At 44.8% G+C, this 21,703-nt stretch overlaps 1 protein-coding gene across 1 annotated transcript in view; it reads left to right on the top strand.

The window, feature by feature from the left end:
- The window catches only part of ARF1 (ARF GTPase 1), a 108,277-nt gene that overhangs the window by 51,147 nt on the left and 35,427 nt on the right, over positions 1-21,703 (top strand). Inside the window, exon 3 of the mRNA XM_078665331.1 lies at positions 13,871-13,981. Within this exon, the coding sequence (XP_078521457.1) occupies positions 13,871-13,981 (111 nt within the window). The remainder of the gene's footprint in view (positions 1-13,870; positions 13,982-21,703) is intronic.

Raw genomic sequence — 21,703 nt, 5'->3', positions numbered from 1 at the left:
GCAGCATACATTGGAATTCGTATAAAAGCCTTCTACAAGGTTACCATCCAGAAAAACCACATTATCGTCAACAGATGTTTCAAGCAGAGATTCCCACATTGTTAAAGAAAGACTAGTTTCAGTATTAGAGAAATGTTAACTTCTTTAGTAGTTTCTTTCTGATATTGAAAAAATCTGGCTAATGTAGGACTATTTTTAGATGTTGGTGGAACAGATTTCTCAACAAGCAGACCTTTTTGAATGGTTAGGCCACAAGAAATACTTAAGTTATTAGAGTGTGGAGATTTTATGTCCACCCTAGACACATATTTACATATTCCACATCCATTCCAAACACAGAAAATATCTGATTCAATGAGCTTGGCCGCCAGTATCAATTAAAAGTTTCTCCCTTCTCACTCAAGTCTGCTCTAAAAATCTTCACTTTTTTTGGAAGCGCCAGAACATCGAAGGAAACAAGGGTCACAAGTTTTATCCTAGCTTGAGGACTGGTGAGTTGAGGGAAGATCGTTCAAGGTCACCGAGTACTCTGTGAAGGCTATTCTTCAACTTTAAAAAAGTTATTTTAGCACTAAACCAGGACAAGTCACTGTTAATATCCCACAAAAAGATGCAATACTTTGGGGTGATTTTTGGACACTGACATTGACATAACCTTCCCATTCAAAGAGCTAGTAACAAATTTAACCAACTTAATACAGAAACTGCAGAACGAAAAGATGATCACCTTGAGACTATATGTCCCTATAGGGATGTCATCATGTATTCATTTAACACCATACTGCTGCCTGGGTGTGTAACCATTCCAAGAGGAGTTATACAAGTAGAGATGCAAAGCCAAGGTTTGTTTGGTGGTCTCTTCTCCATAGCACCAAAAATTAGGCCGTGCTTACCTTGCTGACCCCAGCACAAGACTACTATAGCAGTAAGATTAATCAACCTTCATAAAAAATCCTGTTTTGTGGTGACAATGGATGCCTCCCTAGACAGCTGAGGAGCACATTTACGGGAGCTTGCAGTAAGCAGTCTATGGACAAAACTCTCCCTTGTATCAGTATTCTGGAGATGAGCCGTCGCCCTAGGTTTGCACTCTTTGCTTCCAAGAATAAAACTGAGTTGTTTATTGAGCCGCACAGACAAAACCTCAATGTACTTCATAAACAAACAGTATGCACTTGCTCTCTTTCCCTGTCCCAAAGAAGCTCAAAAGATGTGGATTTGAGCCATCAACCACCATATTCAGTTAACAGCTGAACATGTTCTGAGAATAGACAGTGTATGGGCAGAGGCTTTAAGCAGTACATACAAGGAATGCCGCAAGTGGTAACTTTCTCAGACTCACCTAACCAAGATTTTCTTCTTTAGAGCAAGCGGAAATTTGACTTATTTGCAACAAATTGAACAAGCAATGCTGCTACTGTGCTAGCATACATATCCCACTGTGGCTTTGGTGAATGCATTTTCTATAACTTGATCAGGGCCCTTTGCCTTCGATTTTCCCCCCTTTCCCCTGATCCCAGAAGTCATAAATGAGATGAAGAGAATCGTGTCGACTAATACCCATATGGGGAGCAAGATATTACTCGTTAGCGGAGCTACTCCTATCAGATAAGCGGCACCTACGGTTGCCACCTCTACCCAACCTGCTTACTTCCATCAGGATCCAAATACTGCACCTGGAATAAGTATTTCTGAGTGTAGAGGCTTGGCTCCTGAATAGAATGAGTTTCACTGCTTACAAATTCCAGATGAATGCAAAGAAATTCCTTCACAGGTCTGGCTCTGTTAATAATGGAACAGTATTTTATTCCAAAATGTAAGTTAACTATTGCACACTGTTAAGGTGAAAAATATTTCTGGTTGAGACATACCTTAATTATGGTTTCCAAAGTACTCTAAAGGTCTGTAACATAAGCTTATTGATTCCCTGTACTATATGTAAGATTTATTTTTTTAGAGTGCCCAAGTACCCATAGGTATCCTGGCACTAAAAGGGGTTGAAACTAGTTGAAATCAATAGGTCTTCATTAATGTGCGAGACATGGACCGATTTGGTTGAGAGCAAAGTGTAAAGGGGAGGCTTTTCCAAGTATTGGCAGGAGCAATGGAAAACGCTTTGACGAGCCCACACGAGATTTCTTACACCTGGGAATGATCTGCAAAGTAGAATGTGAGGACCTAAGAGTGCAGCTTGGATGCTAGAAAGAAAAATGACAGACATAAGTTTGTTTTAAAAGGGAACAGTGCCTAAACAAAATGATTTTTAAATGTTTTGAATTTGGAAGCCAGTTTAGAGACTGAAGCAGCGGGTAGCCTTTGAAAATTTTGATTCTACCAGTATAAAGCGGGCTGCTGCATTTTGGATTAGTTGGACGTTTGTGGATGGAAGAAGCTGGAGCATAAAGAAACATGAAGAAGCAAGATGAGATATGAACTCTAAAGGAGAGGCTAGAATAGAAAAATACCCCAAAATGATGAGTCGATTCCACTGAAATGAGACAAATGGCAAAAGGTATGGTACTTTGGTGCTGACAGTGAGTGCAAACTGAATTTATTACCAGTACAGGGCCGTGAAACAACCTTATTACTGATGTCGAGCACTTTGGATTATTGATGGGTTGTCTAAGAGACTTTTAACTAAATACTTTTAACACGGTACACCACTACCATGGAACCTTAATATACTTTTTGGGCACTGCTGAAGAGCACCTTTTTCATTGTTTTCCTGAACTCTCTTATAGTGGCTAATTGTGTATTTTAAACAACTTTTGTATACTTCAATTTTTTAGCAACATTGGCATTTGTTCTTTGATACCCCTAATATTATATTGCATTTATTTCTGCTTTTACCAAGATCAACTCTGCATGTCAAAGGACATTAGCTGTAGGCGCCCACAGAGATCATGCTTGAATAATTAACTAATCTTTTGCATTCAATTGTCATGTCTCCTTGACTTGTTCAACAATAGTGATTTGATTTTTTTCTGTTTTTTGTTTAATTGCACCCTTTGGCGAAATACGAAGGTTTAAGATATATCTGAACAACATAGTCCTTTGGATACTTTATTCAGGGGCCTGAAGTGAGATTTGATTATCCAAGAGGATAAAGTGTAAAATATAATTGCCAAAAGAAGTAGGCCACCAAATAGAAGGACCAGACGTCTACTTTATCAAAGACTGGTACTTTAGTTTTATCAGTTAGAGAATTTCCCTGTTATCAATGTACCCAAAGATTATGAACCAGTTAAGCACTGTCTGCATTGCGTAAAAAAAGGCCGTTCACCTTAAAAATAATTTGGGTATCTTCGAATTCGGCAAAGACCAAATGATCCTACTTGGTCCATAAAAGGGTCAAAATTAAGAGTTTTAGAGAGCCGAATGACATAGCGAATAGCATAACCAGGAGTAATGGTCTAGGCAAAATTAGGGAAAGAGTATTCTTCTATATACTTAGATTACTACTACAATATCTGGTTTGCTGTAGAATTAACAGTTGTCTGAAAGCTTTGTCATGTTTAGCCAGGGATCTGACATTAATCAACAAACAAAATAAAATAATTGAGTTTTCACTTAATCAAGGGATAGTGTGCATGGATATTGATTTCATCTGTGTGATCATCGCCAGAGGCAGTTAGCTTGATTTGTTACAGACGGGCCAAACTTTATATGGAGTGTGGAGTTCCTAATAGAAATATCCAGTATTTGGTGAAGAAGATTGAGACTGGATGGGCACAAAGCAACGTAATGGGGCATAGTATAGCTCAAGGATGCGTTTGCAGCTTACCTCAAAGGTAGTTCGGGCAGGATCTCTGGCCTTACACATGGCAGAGGCACAGACGGGCTTGCTTGAAGTGCAGATAGGCTTATTTTTGGCAGACCGTTGGCGTGCTTGCTATGCATGTCCGTTGTGCAGCCACCTCTAGGTAATGGACAAGGAGTTTTTCATATGACGTGGATTGCAGAGAGCTTGAGTGCGAGATGTCTAATGTGGCAAATAAAGTGCAATCACAAATTAACACATATGCATCCACTTACAGAAATTGATTGATCAGCATCTAAACCATTCCATTTGTTTAAAAAAAAAGTATAACTAGTATAGCATAATGTGCAGTATGCACATGAGCATGATTGAAGAGTAGAAATTGGGCAGTAGATCGAAAAAAACAAAAAACAGATTGCATTTTATTTCTTACTAAGTGGTATTCCTCGAGGGAGATACTCTATTTTCTGTAGACCTTAATCCTTAAGCTGGTATTTGTTAACACTGTTTGAGCTTACCTTTGTGAGAGCATCTATGGGTGATGTGTATTTCATGTAGGGTTCATTTTGCGTGTATTTCATGTAGGGTTCATTTTGCAATTTTTCATATTCAGGTACTAAATTGATAGGTGAGAAAGTGTCACTAGTTGGTGAGGTAGAAGGAGAGTAGGGTTTCTTTCAAAAACACTGTTTTACCATGGCAGTTGGGTCTAAATGATTGTAGGATATTTGCTTGTTTGGAATGCCAAGTTTGAGAGTGATTTGGTGGAAGATGGCAAATATCTCTTGCTCAGATATTTAGCAGCCTGTCTACAGCCATTTTCTTAGTTAATCTCAACATTAAGGCCTTAACTGATGTACTTAAAGAATTTGCTTGTTTCCTCATTATTCTATTCTCAAAACGTCCAGTATGGGTAGGCCCAAACACTCCATAATGACCACCCATGATACTGGGAGGTTAGGATTGAGGGGGCACCATATTTAAATCAAACCCGGGTATATAATATACATCCGTTTTAACTGGGTAGCGGGAAAAACCTCTTTTCAAACCTACTTGCGTCTTCTGGCAAAACAATGGGTTTACTTCTCGAATGCTTCTAAAATGGATGCTCTGTAAAAATCTGTTTGCAGGTGAAGAGGAATACATGAGTTTCCTTATGTACCTATGAGCTAAGAAACAAGACTGACAAAAAGGTTTAAAACAAAAAAAAGAGGCTGAGCAACCGTGAGATACCCTTACTGGGTGTCCTAAAGCACATAGCTTTGAGCCCAATCCTTGTTTGCTTTGCAAAAGTTATTTGCTCTAAAAATGAAATGTCTCGTAATTTGATGTTTTAACGAGTTAGCTTAATTTGCTTTATTATAATGAACAAGTGGAACACACTTTTCTGTTGAAGTACCGGTTTTAACCTCCTCAGTTCTAAGGATGTGTTTGTTGGTCAGGGGAAATATGTTTGCTTAACAATTTGATGTGATTGGATTTCTAGTGCTCAGTGTTTGTTCAGGTTCTATATAGTTTGTTTGAACTTTTAATCTAAAACACAAATGTCAGGATATGGACTGCAAATGTTGTGTTTCAATATCTGCCTGAAATCTCTATCTTCTATGTGCCTGCCTAAGTCTGCTATTGTACAGTTAGAAACCAAATTCCAGTGCCGCTTCCTGTTCGTGAGTTGATCTGCATGTTCAGCGCTAATACCTTGGATAAGACCAGCATTGGAAAACATATATATCTCTCTAATTTGACCGCTTATATAAACCTAGGCATTCACAAATGCTGGTTCAGTGTGTAGAACACACCAATGCCACTTGGCACCTTAATGCATGATAATTGACTTTGTCTGTGCTGAGGAACAATGTAACAAAGGACTGCTTACGGTGTAGAATAAAAGTAGCATAACTAAGAACTGATTTATAGAAGGAAATGCAACAAAGTGTGATCGAAATTTGCCTCGCTAATGTAACGGTAAGTTTCAATTCTATTAAGGACTCCGAGGCGAGTAGTATGCTAATTCTCTCTTAGCTTTATTCCATAACATATTCCATAGCAGACAAAAGAGAAACACTTTGGAACCAAAAACAAACAACTCCCGTCAACCATAGGGAAAAGTTCAAGGAATAGTCCTTTCTTCATGTTCAGTGAAAGCACGTAATCCTCTCCTCACGCCAACTCCTCTTTTTTCTTCCCACAGAGTACGCCACAATTCTCTTTCCTGGTCCTGTTTCGACCCGTCTTTTCCTAGCAATAAATGGACAGCGTAAGGCACTGAGTAGAAACTGATGTAACAGTCAGAACATTTTCATCTAAGCCCAGCAGTAGTCCCATAAGTGACTTACCACCATGCGGAGAGGGGGCACCAAAGATTCCTAGGGTGGGATAATCCTCTCCTCCGAGTCCTTAATCGAATTGAAACTTACCGTTACGTTAGCTAGGCAAATTTCGATTCTATGGCTGGACCGGAGGCTTCGGATTATGCTACTTTAAAGCTTACTCACCACCAAATGTGCAACCTCTATTACCGGTTTAAAATAAAACCTTTTGAAGGTGGAGTCTGAGAAACAATCCGCCGCTCGCATCAAGCCCTCCAGATAATAATAATAATAATCCACATTTGTAAAGCGCTCTGCCGCCGGTGCCAGGAATCGAACCGTGATCCCCAGATTCCAGCGTCAGTCACCCTAGCCGCGGCGCCACACCTCTTCCTCAGAGTCCCCAACGCGAAAGCCTTCGAGGCCATGGCTCCACGTGCTGAATGAGCTCCAAACTTTGTGTCAATACCCGCCTCCTGCATGACCCAACGCACCCACCTAGCTATAGTGGGGGCGGGAGACAGCTTTAGAAGGCTTCCTTATGGAAATAAGTAATTGACGTTCGCCCAGAGGACGAAAATCCTGTGTCAGGGCTTCATATGCCTTGAGGCACCGCACAACACACAGTTTGGGTGCGTCTGGAAACGCTGGATAAGAAACCGTGCGGGAAAATTACTTGGTACGATGCACAATTGTAAAGGTAACCCCCTCTGGGGATAAAAACCCTAGCGAACACGTCCAAGGCCCTGACATCCAAAACTCTCCTAAAGGAGACGAGGCACAGAAGCATGGCCAGCTTAGCCGAGAGCTCCTTCCGAGACAAATACTTATTCGGCGGCTAGGAAAGGAACAAATTCAGAACCAAATTGACGAAATAGCGGATCTCATGGCGTTAACCGAACGGTAGGCCAGACCATTGGCAATCAGTTCCGCCAAAAAATTCAGGATGTGAACGACGTCTGCTGCCACTGTATCCAAGTACCTTCGTAGACACCATCGAAACCATCTCGCCCAAGAGGATCGGTAACATCTAGTGGTACTGTCAGCCCACAATTTGGACAAAAAAATGCTCAGCCGGTTGTGATAAGCCTGGGAGCGACCAGCGTTGCCGTAAAGACGCCAAGCCATTGGCTGGAGGGAACCCTGAGCCGTGAGGTACTGCAGCATCTGATCCGGATTCAAAAGAAGATGAGGAAAACGGGGGAGTCGGATTGGAGAATCCCAAGAAAGTTCCAAAGAACCGGAAACCAGACTTGAGACCTCCAGAAATGAGTCACCATCCCCACCTCCGCCCCCTGCCGACAGATTTGGGCCGCCGCTCTTGTGATCATTGAAAACGGGGGAAAAGCATACCCGATCTCCTGACTCCAATCCTGAAGGAAAGCGTCCGTAGCCAGTTGGTCCGGCCTCCAACTGAAGAAGCGCAGTACCTGATGGTCGAGACGCAAAGAAATCTGATGTTAAGTGACCCCAAAGACTCGCCAACCCCTGAAAAACTTGAGGGTCTAACTTCCAGCGACTGGAGTCGTGTAGATGCCTTGAGTGCCAATCGGCCACTTGATTGGCTTGACCCGGGAGATTTTCTGCCATTACCGAGACCTGGTTGGCCAAGCAAAAATCCTAGAAATCCTTTGCCAGATTTGCCAGAGCTCGGGACCAATGGCCCCCCAGGTGATTGACATAGCAGACCCCGGACATATTGTCTATCTTGAGGAGCACACAAGCCTGGGCTCTGTGCTTGGTCCAGCAACAGACAGCGAACGACCCCGCCAAGAGCTCCAGGCAATTGATGTGCAGGTCTTGTTCGTCTAACGACTAGACGCCACCGGTGGAGAATTCCCCACACCGAGCGCCCCAGCCCGACCTGCTGGCATCCGACTCGATGACGAGGTCTGGAATGGAGCCGAAAATCACTCGCCCATTCCACGCCTCCATGTGAGTCAGCCACCACGCTATCTCCTCCCTCGCTTCCGAGGTAAGCGGAACAGCCTACGCGTAATATCGTCCTTGACGCAGGTGGTACGCCTTTAAACGCTGCAGCGCCCGCAATGCAGGGGTCCCTGGAAGATCGCTTGGATGGAAGAGGACAAGAGTCCCACCAACCGGGCACTCTGCCGCAGGGACGTGTGCGACCTGGCCATGGTCTGGCGTAGCTCGTGGCGGATTTTGGTCATCTTCCGAGATGGAAGGCTCAAGGACGCCTCGTTAGTCCACTACGAAACCCAGAAAAACTACCCTCTGAGAGGGAATGAGAACCGACTTTGCCTCGTTTATAACAAAACCTAGAGACTGGAACGGATGGACCGCTTGAAGAAGCTGGGCGCGCATGGCTCTGGGTCACTGAGCCATGAGGAGAATGTCGTCTAGGTAGACTATCATTCGAATGCCCCGTCCACTGCCGGCCGAGGACAGACGGAATGGAAGGATGGTGAACTCGTAAACCAGAGACCTCCAACGTAACTGCAGGAAGCGCCGATGGGGAGGGTGAATTGAACCACCAAATATGCATCCTTTAGATTGAATTGCACCATCCAATCTGAGGGCAAAAGAACATCCTGCAAGAGATGGATCCCCTCCATCTTGAAGTGGCGGTACACCACCCAACCGTTGAACTCTTTCAGGTTGATAACAGGGCGCTGACCTCCATCGGTCTTGTCCACTAGAAAAAAATTGCTTAGGAAACCCTTGCGATGCAGAACTGACCAGCAGATGGCCCCTTTGAGCAAAAGCGCCACCGCCTCCTCGTCGATCAGATTTGCGTCTCAGGCCGAAAAACAAATGGGCCGGGGACGCATCTCTTACTGAGGTTGGCTGCAGAACTCTATATGTAACCCTTGGACGGTTTGAAGGACCCAGGTGTTTGATGTTATCGCCCGCCAAGCGTCAAGAAAACCTGCTAAACACCCCCCCAAGACGAACCGAAGACGAAGGGATAACACTTACCGGTAGAATTTCCACCTCCGGAATTATTGTGGAAGCCTTCACGGCCACAGAAACACTGACCTCTGGTTGGATAGAAGTTATTGTAGTTTGCAGAAGTGACCTGCTGTCTGCGCCCGGAACCTTGTCCTTTCGGAGTATTCTGCTGAAACCCACGGCCGGCCGAGCTTCCCCTGCCTCAACCGGCCCCTTGGAAAACCCGCTGGTTAAACACACACTTTATGTTGGACTGCGCCTTGTCCAGCGAGGTGAAGGTTGCTACGAACTTTATCAACAAAGAGCGGCGACGCTCAGTAGACAGCACGCTATTTGCATTGCCCACGAAAATTATGGCACGCTGTGCCCAGCCGGAAAGCGGCTCAGGAGAAATTGCCGAACCAGATACCTTAGCCTCTTCGGCCATGTCTAAAATCTTAGTCATTGGCCCGATGGTGTCCAGAAGTTAATCTTGACAGGAACGCCACGATCTATCAATGCCTTTGCGTGGGTCCTTTATATACTTGGCCAGGAACGTGGCCATCTTGTTCCGGTGTCGGCGCAATCTCGTTCTCTAACGTGGATCGTGGGCACTCCGCTCTAAGGCAGCCCCTAGCCTCCTTCTCGAGGGGTTTGCAAAGGTGCCCTGCGACGGATTTCGCCACCTTCTCACCTGGTGCCCAAGCGGCAGACCGGGAGTGCACAATATCATCCGGATTCAACATACCGGAGTCCTCCGCTGTCGAAGAGGAGGGAACACTTACAGGCCGCCAAGGTTAGGAGTGCTCGAGTGCGCATGGCTAGTCTCGCACACTTCACGATAATTATGACGGACGCTGCTCCATGGGGCCTGCCACCTCCTGCACCACCCTATAAATGGAGGACTCCACAGCCTCAAAAAATGTGTCATCACATTGGAAGTAGGACTGAGACTCCTCTTCCTCATACAGACTGTCCTGTGCAGCCATAATGACAGTAAAATCAAGCAGGTCATAAGACGAGCAAGATCGAAGCCCCACCAAGGGTTAATTAATCGCAAGGATTAAAAGAAAAGGACTGAGAGTTCCAGCACAGAAATGCGGCAGACCGGAGGACTGCGATAGGGGCTTGTACCACCCTGCTCACAGCGAGTAATTCACACTACTCAGCCCCCAGAACTAACTGCAAGGGCGCCGCTGTCCCACAGTGCGCTATTAACGACTGTAGCAGTGAATCAATAAGCGCGCTAGCCACAACAATCTAGCATGTGCAACACAATACACCACCAGGCGTCAACGTGGTAATCACCGCAATATGGACCTCTGCCGCGAGGGTGAGAAATAATGGCAAGCAGGAGAATACAGACCCGACAGAGCGGTCGTTCAGGTACAGCGGTTGGACAAGGCTCCGGTCTCGCGAACTGCCACACCCCGGTCTCCTCATTTGAGAGGAGACGTGCTGTGGGAGCAATGAAACAGTCCGAGCGTGCTGAGTCAAGCACCGCAACCTCAGGGGCGTGGCCACGTAAGGAACGTTCCAAGGGCCAGGGGATCTAAGGAAGGAAGAACACCTAACGTGTGCAAACAAATAGAGAACAGATCCCCGGGAGGGCGCCCATTAAACCCTGCGACCCCTGGGGACACAAACCTCAATAAAATAACGCAATGTAATAAATCTCCACAAGCGGAGAAGAGCACTTAACTGGCTGCGAAGAAAGAGGAGGAGTTGACGTGAGGAGAGGATTACATGCTTTCACTGGATATGGAGAAAGGACTATTGCTTGGACTTTTCCCTATGGTTGATGGGAGTTGTTGTTCTTTGGTTCCAAAGTGTTTCTCTTTTGGTTGCTATGGAATGTTATGGAATAAAGCGAAGAGGGAATTAGCATTATCTGAAGCCTCTGGTCCTGCCATAGATTTGAGTGTACTTTTCAAATGTGAATAGTCCCCCGTGCCATCAAATGGAGCACTTCCTAGAAAGAGGAATATTGCACCGAACACCCTGTAGCATGAGATGAGAGAAATACTTATCTGGGTAGAGCTAAAGCTCACAATGTATATTTTAATGACTTAATAACGATGAGCCTCGCAGACAGCTGTGCTTTCAAGCTATGCCTAATAAGGTCTTGTGATCCTTAAGCATCCTCAAAAAGATGAGTAGCCTCAGTATCCTCAAGATTACCAACCTAACAAATCAACTAGTTCACTTGCGCCACCAAGTGAAGTGCTAGGTCGGATCTGGGTCTTCTGCAGGGCCGGACTGGCCATAGCAGGCACCGTTCAATCCCAGTCCTGCCAAGTACCACGCATCGGATGTGACGCTCACGCATTTCAGTGCGGTGTTCCGCATCACTGCACTGAAATGCATGGTCACGTATTTGCCACCTGCCATGCGGCGCCTCACCTGGTCTGTGCTTTGCTCCCGAGAGTCGTGCATGCTGCGTTGCTCAGGGCAGTTCCTAAATAGTTAAACCACCATCTGCTCTCAGCTTCGAGTGGCTGAGAGCGCTATAATGTATCGAAATCTCACTCTGCCCAGCTGCCTGGCAACATTGCTATGTGGCAAATATCTGGCTGCTGCCGGCGCGGCTCGGGCTCACACTGCTGCCAATTAGGGGGGGAGGGGCTGCCCTCTCAGTGACTCGATGCTGCTGTCATTATGATGGCACACCATGGGGCCGGGATCAATAATCCGGATGTGCCGGTACTAGTGCCGGTACCTCCGGAGGAAGAGGAAGTCGGCAGAAGCAGGGGGGACTCATCTGAGTGAGTCCACGAGACTCGTGCCTCTCTCTCTCGTGGCCGCCCACCACGCAAGAGGCATGATGATTGCAGCCGGCGGCGCAAAACAGATACTGCAGCCGGCTCAGTCAGCACCGGGGGGCCTGGACGAGTGGCCAGCAGCCTGAAGTTGGGGTAGGCAGGCTGCAAGAGTGCACCATCGTCGATTGCAGGAAGCATCAGTGTGCAGTCAGGGACAGAACAGCAGGCTGCAGAGTGCACGCCATCAATGGGCAGCAGTGCAGTCACGGACCGCTGAACTCTACATGTAAGTGATAGCATAGTCGGTGACACATACTGTCAGGTTAGCACGTCATGGTGAGTCTGAGAGCAGGTGATGAGTGTCTTTAAAAGGGACTCGGCACAGCTCTCAATGCAGTGGCGCTACCATGATGAGCTCCTATCACCGGCCGGGGCAGTCTTTAGTTGGAGGGGGTGTGGGGGGGTGGTAGTGTTAGAACGATACAGAGAAATGCTAATGATCCATTTGTAAATTAACCATTACGTTTGAAGGGGCAAACTGTTACTTGTTGAAGATCATACACTCTTAGTGGATAGCCGAGACTCGAGTTTTTGGAGCAGTTTCCTCACAAGGATAGTTACTCAGACACAAGTACAAATCTTTGAGGTAACAGAGGATCGTAAAGTAATGAAATAAAAGGACAGGGTGAAGATGGATTGCCGAGCCTGGGGGGGGGGACTTAATGTAGGTGCACCATTAAGAAAGGAACACGCTGGAGCTGGTCTCTGTGGATATTTTATGGCCTGTAGTAATTGTGATCACACATAGCAAGCATATTCGCAAAACCATTTTAACTCTGCTGATTACTGTTTCTGCTGTTGCAAGATCAGCGTTTTGTCAAGATAAAATTGGGCAGAGGATTATTATGCCTGCTGCAAAGAACGTGAATTGGGTTACAAAGGCACTAGGTTAGTGCCCTTCCATTTCTGGCACTTTGCTGAAGTTTCAAGATATTGTTAGTGGTTCTTTCTAATTGCTCAAATGAAGGTAATTTCTGATATGTATCTGTTTCCCTGGACTTCTTGCTTGATTTTGTTCGGGAGAAAGTGTCACTCATAGTTGCTGATTGTCACTCATATTTACAACGAAATTATGAAAATGTCACACATAAGCAATATGAAACCTTGGCAGCTATGCAATCCCCCAGTGCTCGGCCGCCCCCGGGGGGAGGTCTGAGCTCTTTGCCGGGGCCGGTTTTCGGCCGATTTTGTTGCAGTGCCGATTTTGCAGCTATGCTGCATAAACGGCCCTGTAACAAAACCGGCCCCCACCCTTGCGGCGCACCGGGGGATTGCCCGGTGCCCGCAACGGCCAGTCCGGGCCTGAGTGTGGGAGGGGGGGCGAGCACTTTGCCAGGGCCTGTTGTGGTTCCCAGTCCGGCCCTGGGCTTCTGTTCTAAGATTCTGAAAGAACCCATTTAGCAGGTACAGTTCTCCAAAGAATTTTGTAATCCGTTCCATACCAGATCATGCTCAAACGTGTAATTGTCAATTGTGGGGCTTTCCACAGATTAGATGCTGCCCTTTTAAATTCAGGAAAACGTTTAGTGTTTGAGTGTATCTGCAGCGCTAAACTGTCGTTACATTACTGCTGCATGAGAAAACTAGAACTCTGTCAGGATAGGACCACATATGTAACCCCCTCCTTGCCTTGAAATCGCACCAGTCGAACCTTGTACGACTCTGTTCATACTGTAATGTTTGGAACTCACTGCGCTATCATATTGCCATTGTTTTGACAAGCACTCAGTGTCTACACCTTTTCACCTGTGGCATGACTCGCCAATATAAATTGTATATAGCACTTCTAATACAGTAGTGTCTTTCAGTCCGTGTGCTTTTTAAAAAAAAATGTATCCAGAGTCCTGTGCAGGGCGAAACGCATCTGCTCTTATTCGAAATTCAAATAACCGTTCCTGAAGAGTGTACATTTTCCCAAAGAGTGTAAAATGTTAAATCTACCTTGTAAATATAATTACTATTAATCTAACTTCTTACACATCTCTTGAAGTAATTTTTTTGGTGTGTATATACAATCACGTTCACCTTTGTGTTCCTAAAAGTGCAAACATTGGTCTTACTTGTCAATTTTTTTATTCTTTTAGGTTTCAATGTAGAAACTGTAGAGTACAAGAACATCAGTTTTACAGTATGGGATGTAGGTGGCCAGGATAAAATTCGCCCCCTCTGGCGCCACTATTTCCAGAACACTCAAGGTCAGTCTGCCTTAATTACATTGTTAAGAATGTTCTAATGTTTTCAGCAATAACGTGGCTCCTTACCGTGCCTCTCACTCAGTAAATGACAATGGCAATGTATGGCTTTCTTTAAAGAAGAGCAAAAGCTTCACTTGTTCATCCCTTTTGCCCTTCTAACTTAATTTTTAAATTTTGGTTTTTGAAAAACAAGGTAATTCACCTGGAGCAGGTTAATGGTTTAAAAAAATAATAATTTGAAAGATCTGCAGTGTCTAAATCCTGGTTGTTTCTCTTTTGCTTAAGTATTTACTGCCCAGTTTGAATTTGAGATTCTAAGGGTATCTCCTAATAATTATCCACAAGAATAACTTCTCCCTGGGGGAGAGGACTCAGGAAGTAAGAACTGAGTGTGCAAGGTCTAATAACAATGATTATGAAGGAAATTAAGGAACTGTATAATCACCATAGTTGTGCATACTGGAGTGAGAGTACATACAAAATGCTAGAATTTGTGAAAGTCTTGTAGTTGCATAACATCTGTGCATGCTTGAAAATTCACCACATGAGATTTTGTATTAATGTATTGGGATTGCTGCTCATTTGTCGCAGAACGTGCTAGTGGCTGCTGCTTTCCTGTACAAGGTAGTTTTTCTTTAATCATTAAAAGAAATCTTGATGTTGACATTGAGAGTACACTTAATGTTTCACTGACATGGAAATTGTGGACATCAATATTAAATCTTTGCAAATTCACTGAAATGTTTCTCACCCTAAATATTTGAAAGGATGTCCATATAGTGAGGTCAAATCACAACTTGACCCATACATTTGAGTAGCTCAGAGTTCATGGTTCTTCGCACCAGCTGCAATAGTGTTGATATCACTGAGGTGCATTAAGGCACACTTGTGGTGAATTTTTAAAATCTGCAGAGACTTAAGACAGATAACATCTTTCTTCTTGAAACTTAGCAGGTGGTAAAAAGGTTTTTATACAAAATCATGTGGCAACTGAATTCTGTTGCGCCTAATATGCAAATAGAACTGAATTTTTAATTGCACTTAAAAAAAGAGATCACAGAATAAAGAGAAGCAAGATGAGATTCATCATGAACTTCAGCAAGAAAGTTACTTAGTATAGTGCTTTCTTAAAAGTAGACTTGGCTGCAATTTGGTCATGGGGCCAGTGATACAAGTATTATGAACCAGTACAGTGACTCAGAAATGAGGCACGAGTAGTGGGATTATACTACCATGATCCTACCCATCCCAAACTTCCTGTATTCCCAGATTACCTAGAGGCCACAACCACTTGCACACTTATTTTGCCTACATGTAGAGATCGAATTAAAATGTAGGTTGTTGCCTATGCTTTGCTGTACACTTAGCGCAAGGGACTAGAAAAGGCTGTCTCCTCTTCACACCTACTTTTTCTTTGCTATCGAACCTCTTCTGGTTGCCATTAGATCCAACACACTTATTAAGGGTATATCTATTGGGAACACTCCCTACAAAGTAGCCTCCTATGCGGACAATGCACTAATTGTCTTGCAAAAGGCAGAAACGGCCATCCATGCAATCCTCAACGAAATGTACTCCTACTTCCAGGTCTCAGGCTACTTAATCTTATCGTCCATTGTAAACCACACAAAACTTCACGGGCAGTCCTCGCAGATCAAATACTTAGGCATATATTTGAAAGTAATCTAGTAGAAACAAGGAAAATAACCAAAGATGACCTAAATAAAATCAGACTCTTTCAGCTTGGTCGCTAAAATTCAGGACATGCTGGGGTCGCGTGGAATGCACCAAATGGTTACTTCACAAATAAACTTTCACTCCCATGCAACTAACTACCAACTTCAATAATATAGACTTCGTAATATCCAAATTCCTCTGGATAAGGGAAAAGAGGTAGAATTGGTCTTAAAAAATGTAAACTTAATAAACTTTCTGGAGGCAAACATTTACAAATACCAACTTGCCATTCCTAATAAAACAAACCACTGGGCTCTATAACCAGTCCCAGGATACACCGCTATGGGTACTTATTGAAAAATCCAGAGCTGAACCTTACTCCTTAATCTTAATGTTAACTATGAAAACCTTTCCACTATACCACTATCATACCATCCTTAAAGGCATCTCAGCCCTTAAAACACTCAATTAAATGCTACAACACAGAATCCGAAATTTAGACCATGTATCCGTGTGGAACAACCCTAAAATTAAACATTGAAGACACTTCCGTGTCATGGACATCTTCGTCATCAAACAATCTTATTTCTTAAAGACCATGGCCTATCAAGTTACACAAAAACATTTGCAGAACTCCTACAACTTAGGAAACATCAAATTCTACAACCTCCTTAAACTCGAGGTTGTGATCAAAAAGAATTTTACCCCACACAAATCTGAACTTATTCCCCATCTCTCTAAATTATCCAGTCTGCCTCATGCAGCAGCCCCAATATACAAGACTCTAATCGTCTTCAATAGCAACAAGAAAATCACTTCTGAAATCCATAACAAATGGTTAGAATCCACCCCTAATTCCACACACTCAACCCTAAACGATGAAACTTGGAAAAATATTTGGACTTGTGCCCTCAAACAAAATCTTTCCTACCCTCTCAAAATGCAACCATGGATACTACATAAATGTACTGTATCCCTGGGTAAGGCTCCAAATTAGGGATCTTCGATTCAGACAAATGCTGGACTTGCCAATACTCACCAGGTACCCTCAGCTGCATGCTATTTCACAGAAAAAAGCTTCACTCTTTCTGGAACGAGATTCAAAATGCAATTAACACTATTTTCAACATTGAGATTTCCCTGAATTTCCACACAGTGATCTTAGGTCCTTGGTCCCATGCCCCTGCCCTGAAACTAAACCCAACAGACAAGAGTCTCAAGCACCTCCTACTAACAATAGGATTAAAAAATATTTTTTGCAAATGGAAATCGTTCCAAACCTATCACACCACACTTGGTGGGCGTGGGTCTGCTGTACAAAACCTATCACACCACACTTGGTGGGCGTGGGTCTGCTGTACAAGATGCACAGGCAATATACACTTTCTAACAACTTTAACAGCCAAATGTCACAGAACGTATGGAATAAACTATACATATACATAAAAGAAAGTTAGCCTACATAGGTTTGAACACTATTTTCCCACTCCCAGCGTTTGGGCTAATCCACCTCTTTTTCGAGTAATGGTGATGATACCTACCACCACATCATTATTGCACTAGCCTCGACATCACTTCTCCTATCCCTCTTTCCTATTCCTCTTTCTGGGGCTTCCTTATGTCTTCTTCCTCCCCCCTCCTCCTTCCCTTTTCCTGTCTTTCTATTTTGGGGTCTGCAATCATAATTTGCCTCATAACCCACATCTGTGCTATAGATTTGATTATATTTTGCTCTACTTATGGATGTAGTCATACACTCCAAGCATTTTCCTTATTATGAATGTTTATTACCTCTTAATCACGTCGGCGGCGCATTAGCTTCAGAGACTAGCTGCCTATTGGCTACTAGCTACTAAACCCCGAACTCCCCTAAATCTAGGATTTAAGTAACCCCCCAACACACACCAGAACCTCCTATCTGAACAAATTGCATCAAGGAAGAGCCATGGGAAGACCCGTTTTGCAGACAACAGGACTTGGTCCACAGCACCAAAACTAAAGGAGGATACTCTGTGCCTGTGGCAACAGATTTGGAACTGTGTGAATGACCCTCGTCCTTGGCCAAATCTCCATGCTTCAGAATAGAGGGACCTCTGTGGAAGCCAGAAGCAGCCTCACATCTCCCCTGGACTAGTGGCACTAGTCCACTGTAAACTGCTGGTAAAAACACTTGCTGGATACAATGAATCGCTAGCCGTCTGGCCCTCTGTGGGATTCGCTAAATCCAGACAGTCCAGTGCATTGTGGGAGTTGTAGTCTTGACCTGCCAAGAAAGTTTAAGGCCACTACGTCACTCCACTGGACCCATTGAAGTTCCAGTACCTTTTCACTGTGCTTACTGCTGCCAAGGCTTGTTTTCAGTAATCTGGTAACCAACCCCCTCACTCGGCACTGTATCTACAGTGAACACTGTGCAACCATCATCCGACGTCATCAGCTGTTTATCTGTTGTATTCTGTTTCTTGAAGCGCTGTGCAAGAGTTAAAGTCTGCACTAGCACGATTCCCGTTAAGCACCAAGGACAGACAGGACAACTGTTGTTGGTCGTCTGAAATTCTTAACCCCTGTTCCTCTAGTAAAGCCTGACTGCTCTTTGCCACTCTACAAGGACTGAGCTAAGAATTCATTAGTGTGAATCCAAGGGCCGTCTTTGGAGTATTGTGATATTACATGTTAAGGCTACCCAGCCATGCCACATAATTCACTTTTCCTACATTCTCCTTCAAGGGAATATTCCACTTCCCTACGTTCTCCGTCAGGGATAGGTTGATGCAGGTGCTCACATACAATGCGACTGCCAAGTGATAATGCAGCAAACCAAGAGGGGTAGGGTGGACCCTATGGTAGAAGGCTATGTGCCTCTGGAAATGGTTGGGCCATCAAAGTATCTTCCTGGTTATTAACCAACTGGCGAGAACTTTGGACACCAGAGCAGGCACTCTGCTGTCGCGGACTAGCAGGTCACGAGTGGCTGTTAAACTTCTGAGAGTGGTGCAAGGTCTCTGCCATGCAAGGGTAAAATCTTGGCTCGATCTCTTCGCCACAGCTGTGGACAATGTGCAATGTCCGCAATTAAGCGTGTTGTAGTTTCCAACGCCTCTCTCTCTCTGTCGGAGACTTGTTCCACCTGCATTAGGACTCTGTACTCCTGTATGTCTTTTGGGCAATGCCTCGCATGCCTGGTGTTCTGAAAAAGGTCAGGAGTGACTGGGCAATTTAATCCAAGTGGCCCCTTATTGAACATGGAGAGTATGGTATCCAGAGCTACTGAGCATTAGCATCTGTCCCCCGATCAAGCTGCCACTCCAGGAGAATCTGCTGTAGCAGCAACAGGGAAGGGTCTTACACCTGGCCCTCCGCAGTTTCCACCTTTTTGCTTGTAGATTGAGCAGCGAAAGCCTTCGACATTCCTCTGGAGGTGGTTGATGTCCTCTTGGCAACCAGGTGTTCCTCAACAAAAACTGTATAGGCCAGTTTGGACACATTTGTTGTCTGGTGCGGAACGGAACTGCTGCACCCCTCACAGCGATGTTGTCTGAGTGTTTGTTTTTTTCCTCACCATGCAAGGCTTTGCTTTGGTAATAGTCGTAGGGTACCTTTCGGCATTTATTTTATATAGTTGCCAGACCAGATCTCTTTATTTAATTCACCTGTATTAATGCTGTTTTCTAAAGGACTCCAACATTTGTTTCTTCCTTCTCCCTTTGTAACCTGGTCCTCACATATTTGATGTGTACTCCCTTTGAGCCTTCACACACCTGTTCTACGCGACTTCTTATCCTCAAGACAGTGTTCCTGGTCATAACATGGGTGTGGCGGGTAAGTGGGCGCCAGGCTAGTTGTCAACCTTTCTTATACCACCCAGACAAATTGGTTCTGCCGACTAGGGCACCCTTAATTACCAAAGTAGTTACTCTGTTCCAAGTCTATAAAACCAGCACCTTGTTGGCGTTCTATGCTCTGCCTTGAGGTGGAGAGACTACATAGACTAGACCCCAGAAGAGCACTGAGCTTTTAAATTGCTCGTACCAGAGAACACGGAGTGGTCAATCAGCTCTTTGTTGGGTTTGCGGGAGAGAAATGCTGTACAGAAAAGGACTGTCTCTCGCTGAATTGGGCTCTGCATAAAGATATGCTATGCACTGGCCAAAAGTTGCCCCAGGAAGGGTTATGGGGTCATTCTTCCATACTCCTCCAGGCTGTTACCACTCCATTGACACATGGATCACCTACCCTGGACATTTAGCATGCTGCTATGTGGGCGTCCCCCCACATGTTCATGAAACACTAGTGTTTGGACAGCTAGGTTCACCGAGAGGGGCATTTCACCTGCTCAGTCCTACTGGACTGTTTGGTTTAAGTATATTCACAGACCCACCTCCTAATAGATATTGCTCTGGAATCTATTCAAAAGGTGAGGTCCCTATGAGTGTTCCCCACCCCACACCACCCAAAAAAACTTAGTAGCTCACTCCACAAGAGGCAAAGCTGGAACCATTGTGTCAGCATTTGCCTGCCTTAGACATTTTCCATGCTTCAACTGCGTCCCTGGATATGTTAACAAAGCACTATTGTCTGGCTAGTCCGGTCTGTCAAGAGGCATTGCTTCTCTGTTTTGCAGAATTTTTGGGTTCAGTTCAGAGACCCTTAACCCAGGAGTTACTGCTTTAACATTGTTAGCTCTGGCATCTATCGACATGGTGTCCCTGTCTTTTTTTCTTCTGGCCTCCTGTTTTTTGATTGTGTGCTGGATTTTGTATTTGCTGGCGTTTGGACTCTGGGCACTTTACCACTGCTGACAGTGCTAAAGTGCATGTGCTCTGTCTAAAATGTAATCGTATTTGGTTTCTACATGATTAGCATATTTGATTTACTGGTAAGTCCGAAGTACAGTGCACTACATGTGCCCAGGGCCTGTAAATCCAATGTACTAGTGGGCCTGTAAAAGAGACAGATGATGGAATGCAGAGCAAATCAAACATTCGCCCCCAGTCAATAGATCTGGGTTAAATCCATCGTTCTTTTGCTCACCATGCCAATCCCAGTTTAGACCCAGCAATATGCAAATCAGTCTTGACCCTGTGACTCATGATTAACAGTCCAGCCCGAACTGCCAAGTAGGGTCCTCCCTGGACCGGAAACAAGCATCCTGGGACCGGTTTTGGGGCATCACCCTTCATCAGCTAGGCTAGCTTGAATCCAGTGGCATAGTGAGCCCGGAACCCACGTCAGGGCATACCCGGCGCACTTACGGCAAGAAAGCCCCTACTGGGGTGAATGGATGACATTGTTCTGCATTCTGTCCATCAATTGTTCTTTTTCCATTTGTCACCCCAAGTGGAACAGGTAAGCCCAGACGTGGGTCCTGTGCTCTCCATGCCACTGGAGTCAAGCTATCCTGGCTGATGGGTGAAACCCCGAAACTGGTCCTCGGATAGTTGTTTCAGTCCAGGGAGGGCTGGGCCTTGCAGTTTGGGCTGGACTGTTCCCATTGGGCACAGGGTCAAGACTGATTCACATTTGGCTGTGTTCAAACTGGAATGGCATGGTGGGCAAAAAAACAATGGGCCTAAATATAACCCTGTGACTCACTCATCACACTTTGTGCATGCTCTGTATTCCCATCTCCCACCTTACCCCTCAACCCACACAAAGCCCTACCCACATCCCGCTGGCATAAATGTGGATAATGTTTGTGAGTAGCCATGCCATATACAATCCTGCAGTACTGTGGGCTTTACTTACAGTTCAAGGTGGACCTCGAACATTTTCAGCTTACTGGCATACCCACAATCCTTACCTTGGCACCTCAGATATTCATGAAAAGATGGAAGTAGTGGATGCCCATCTTTTGGAGGTTGGGAGTACAATTAAGCCTGTATCTCGACAACTGGCTACTAAAGACTGGCTTCAAGTGTCACCCATAGACCACCTCTGGACGACAGCTCAACTCCTGACATAACAACAAGTCCAGGTCCCACCTGATCCCCTTGCAGAACTTTGCATTCATTGGGGCAATTCTTGACATCCTGGAGTCAAAGCAGC

Source organism: Lissotriton helveticus, chromosome 10 (genome assembly GCF_964261635.1).
Source record: "Lissotriton helveticus chromosome 10, aLisHel1.1, whole genome shotgun sequence".
Lineage (NCBI taxonomy): Eukaryota > Metazoa > Chordata > Amphibia > Caudata > Salamandridae > Lissotriton > Lissotriton helveticus.
Note: the sequence above shows the minus strand (reverse complement) of the source record. Positions and strands in the feature narration are given on the sequence as shown.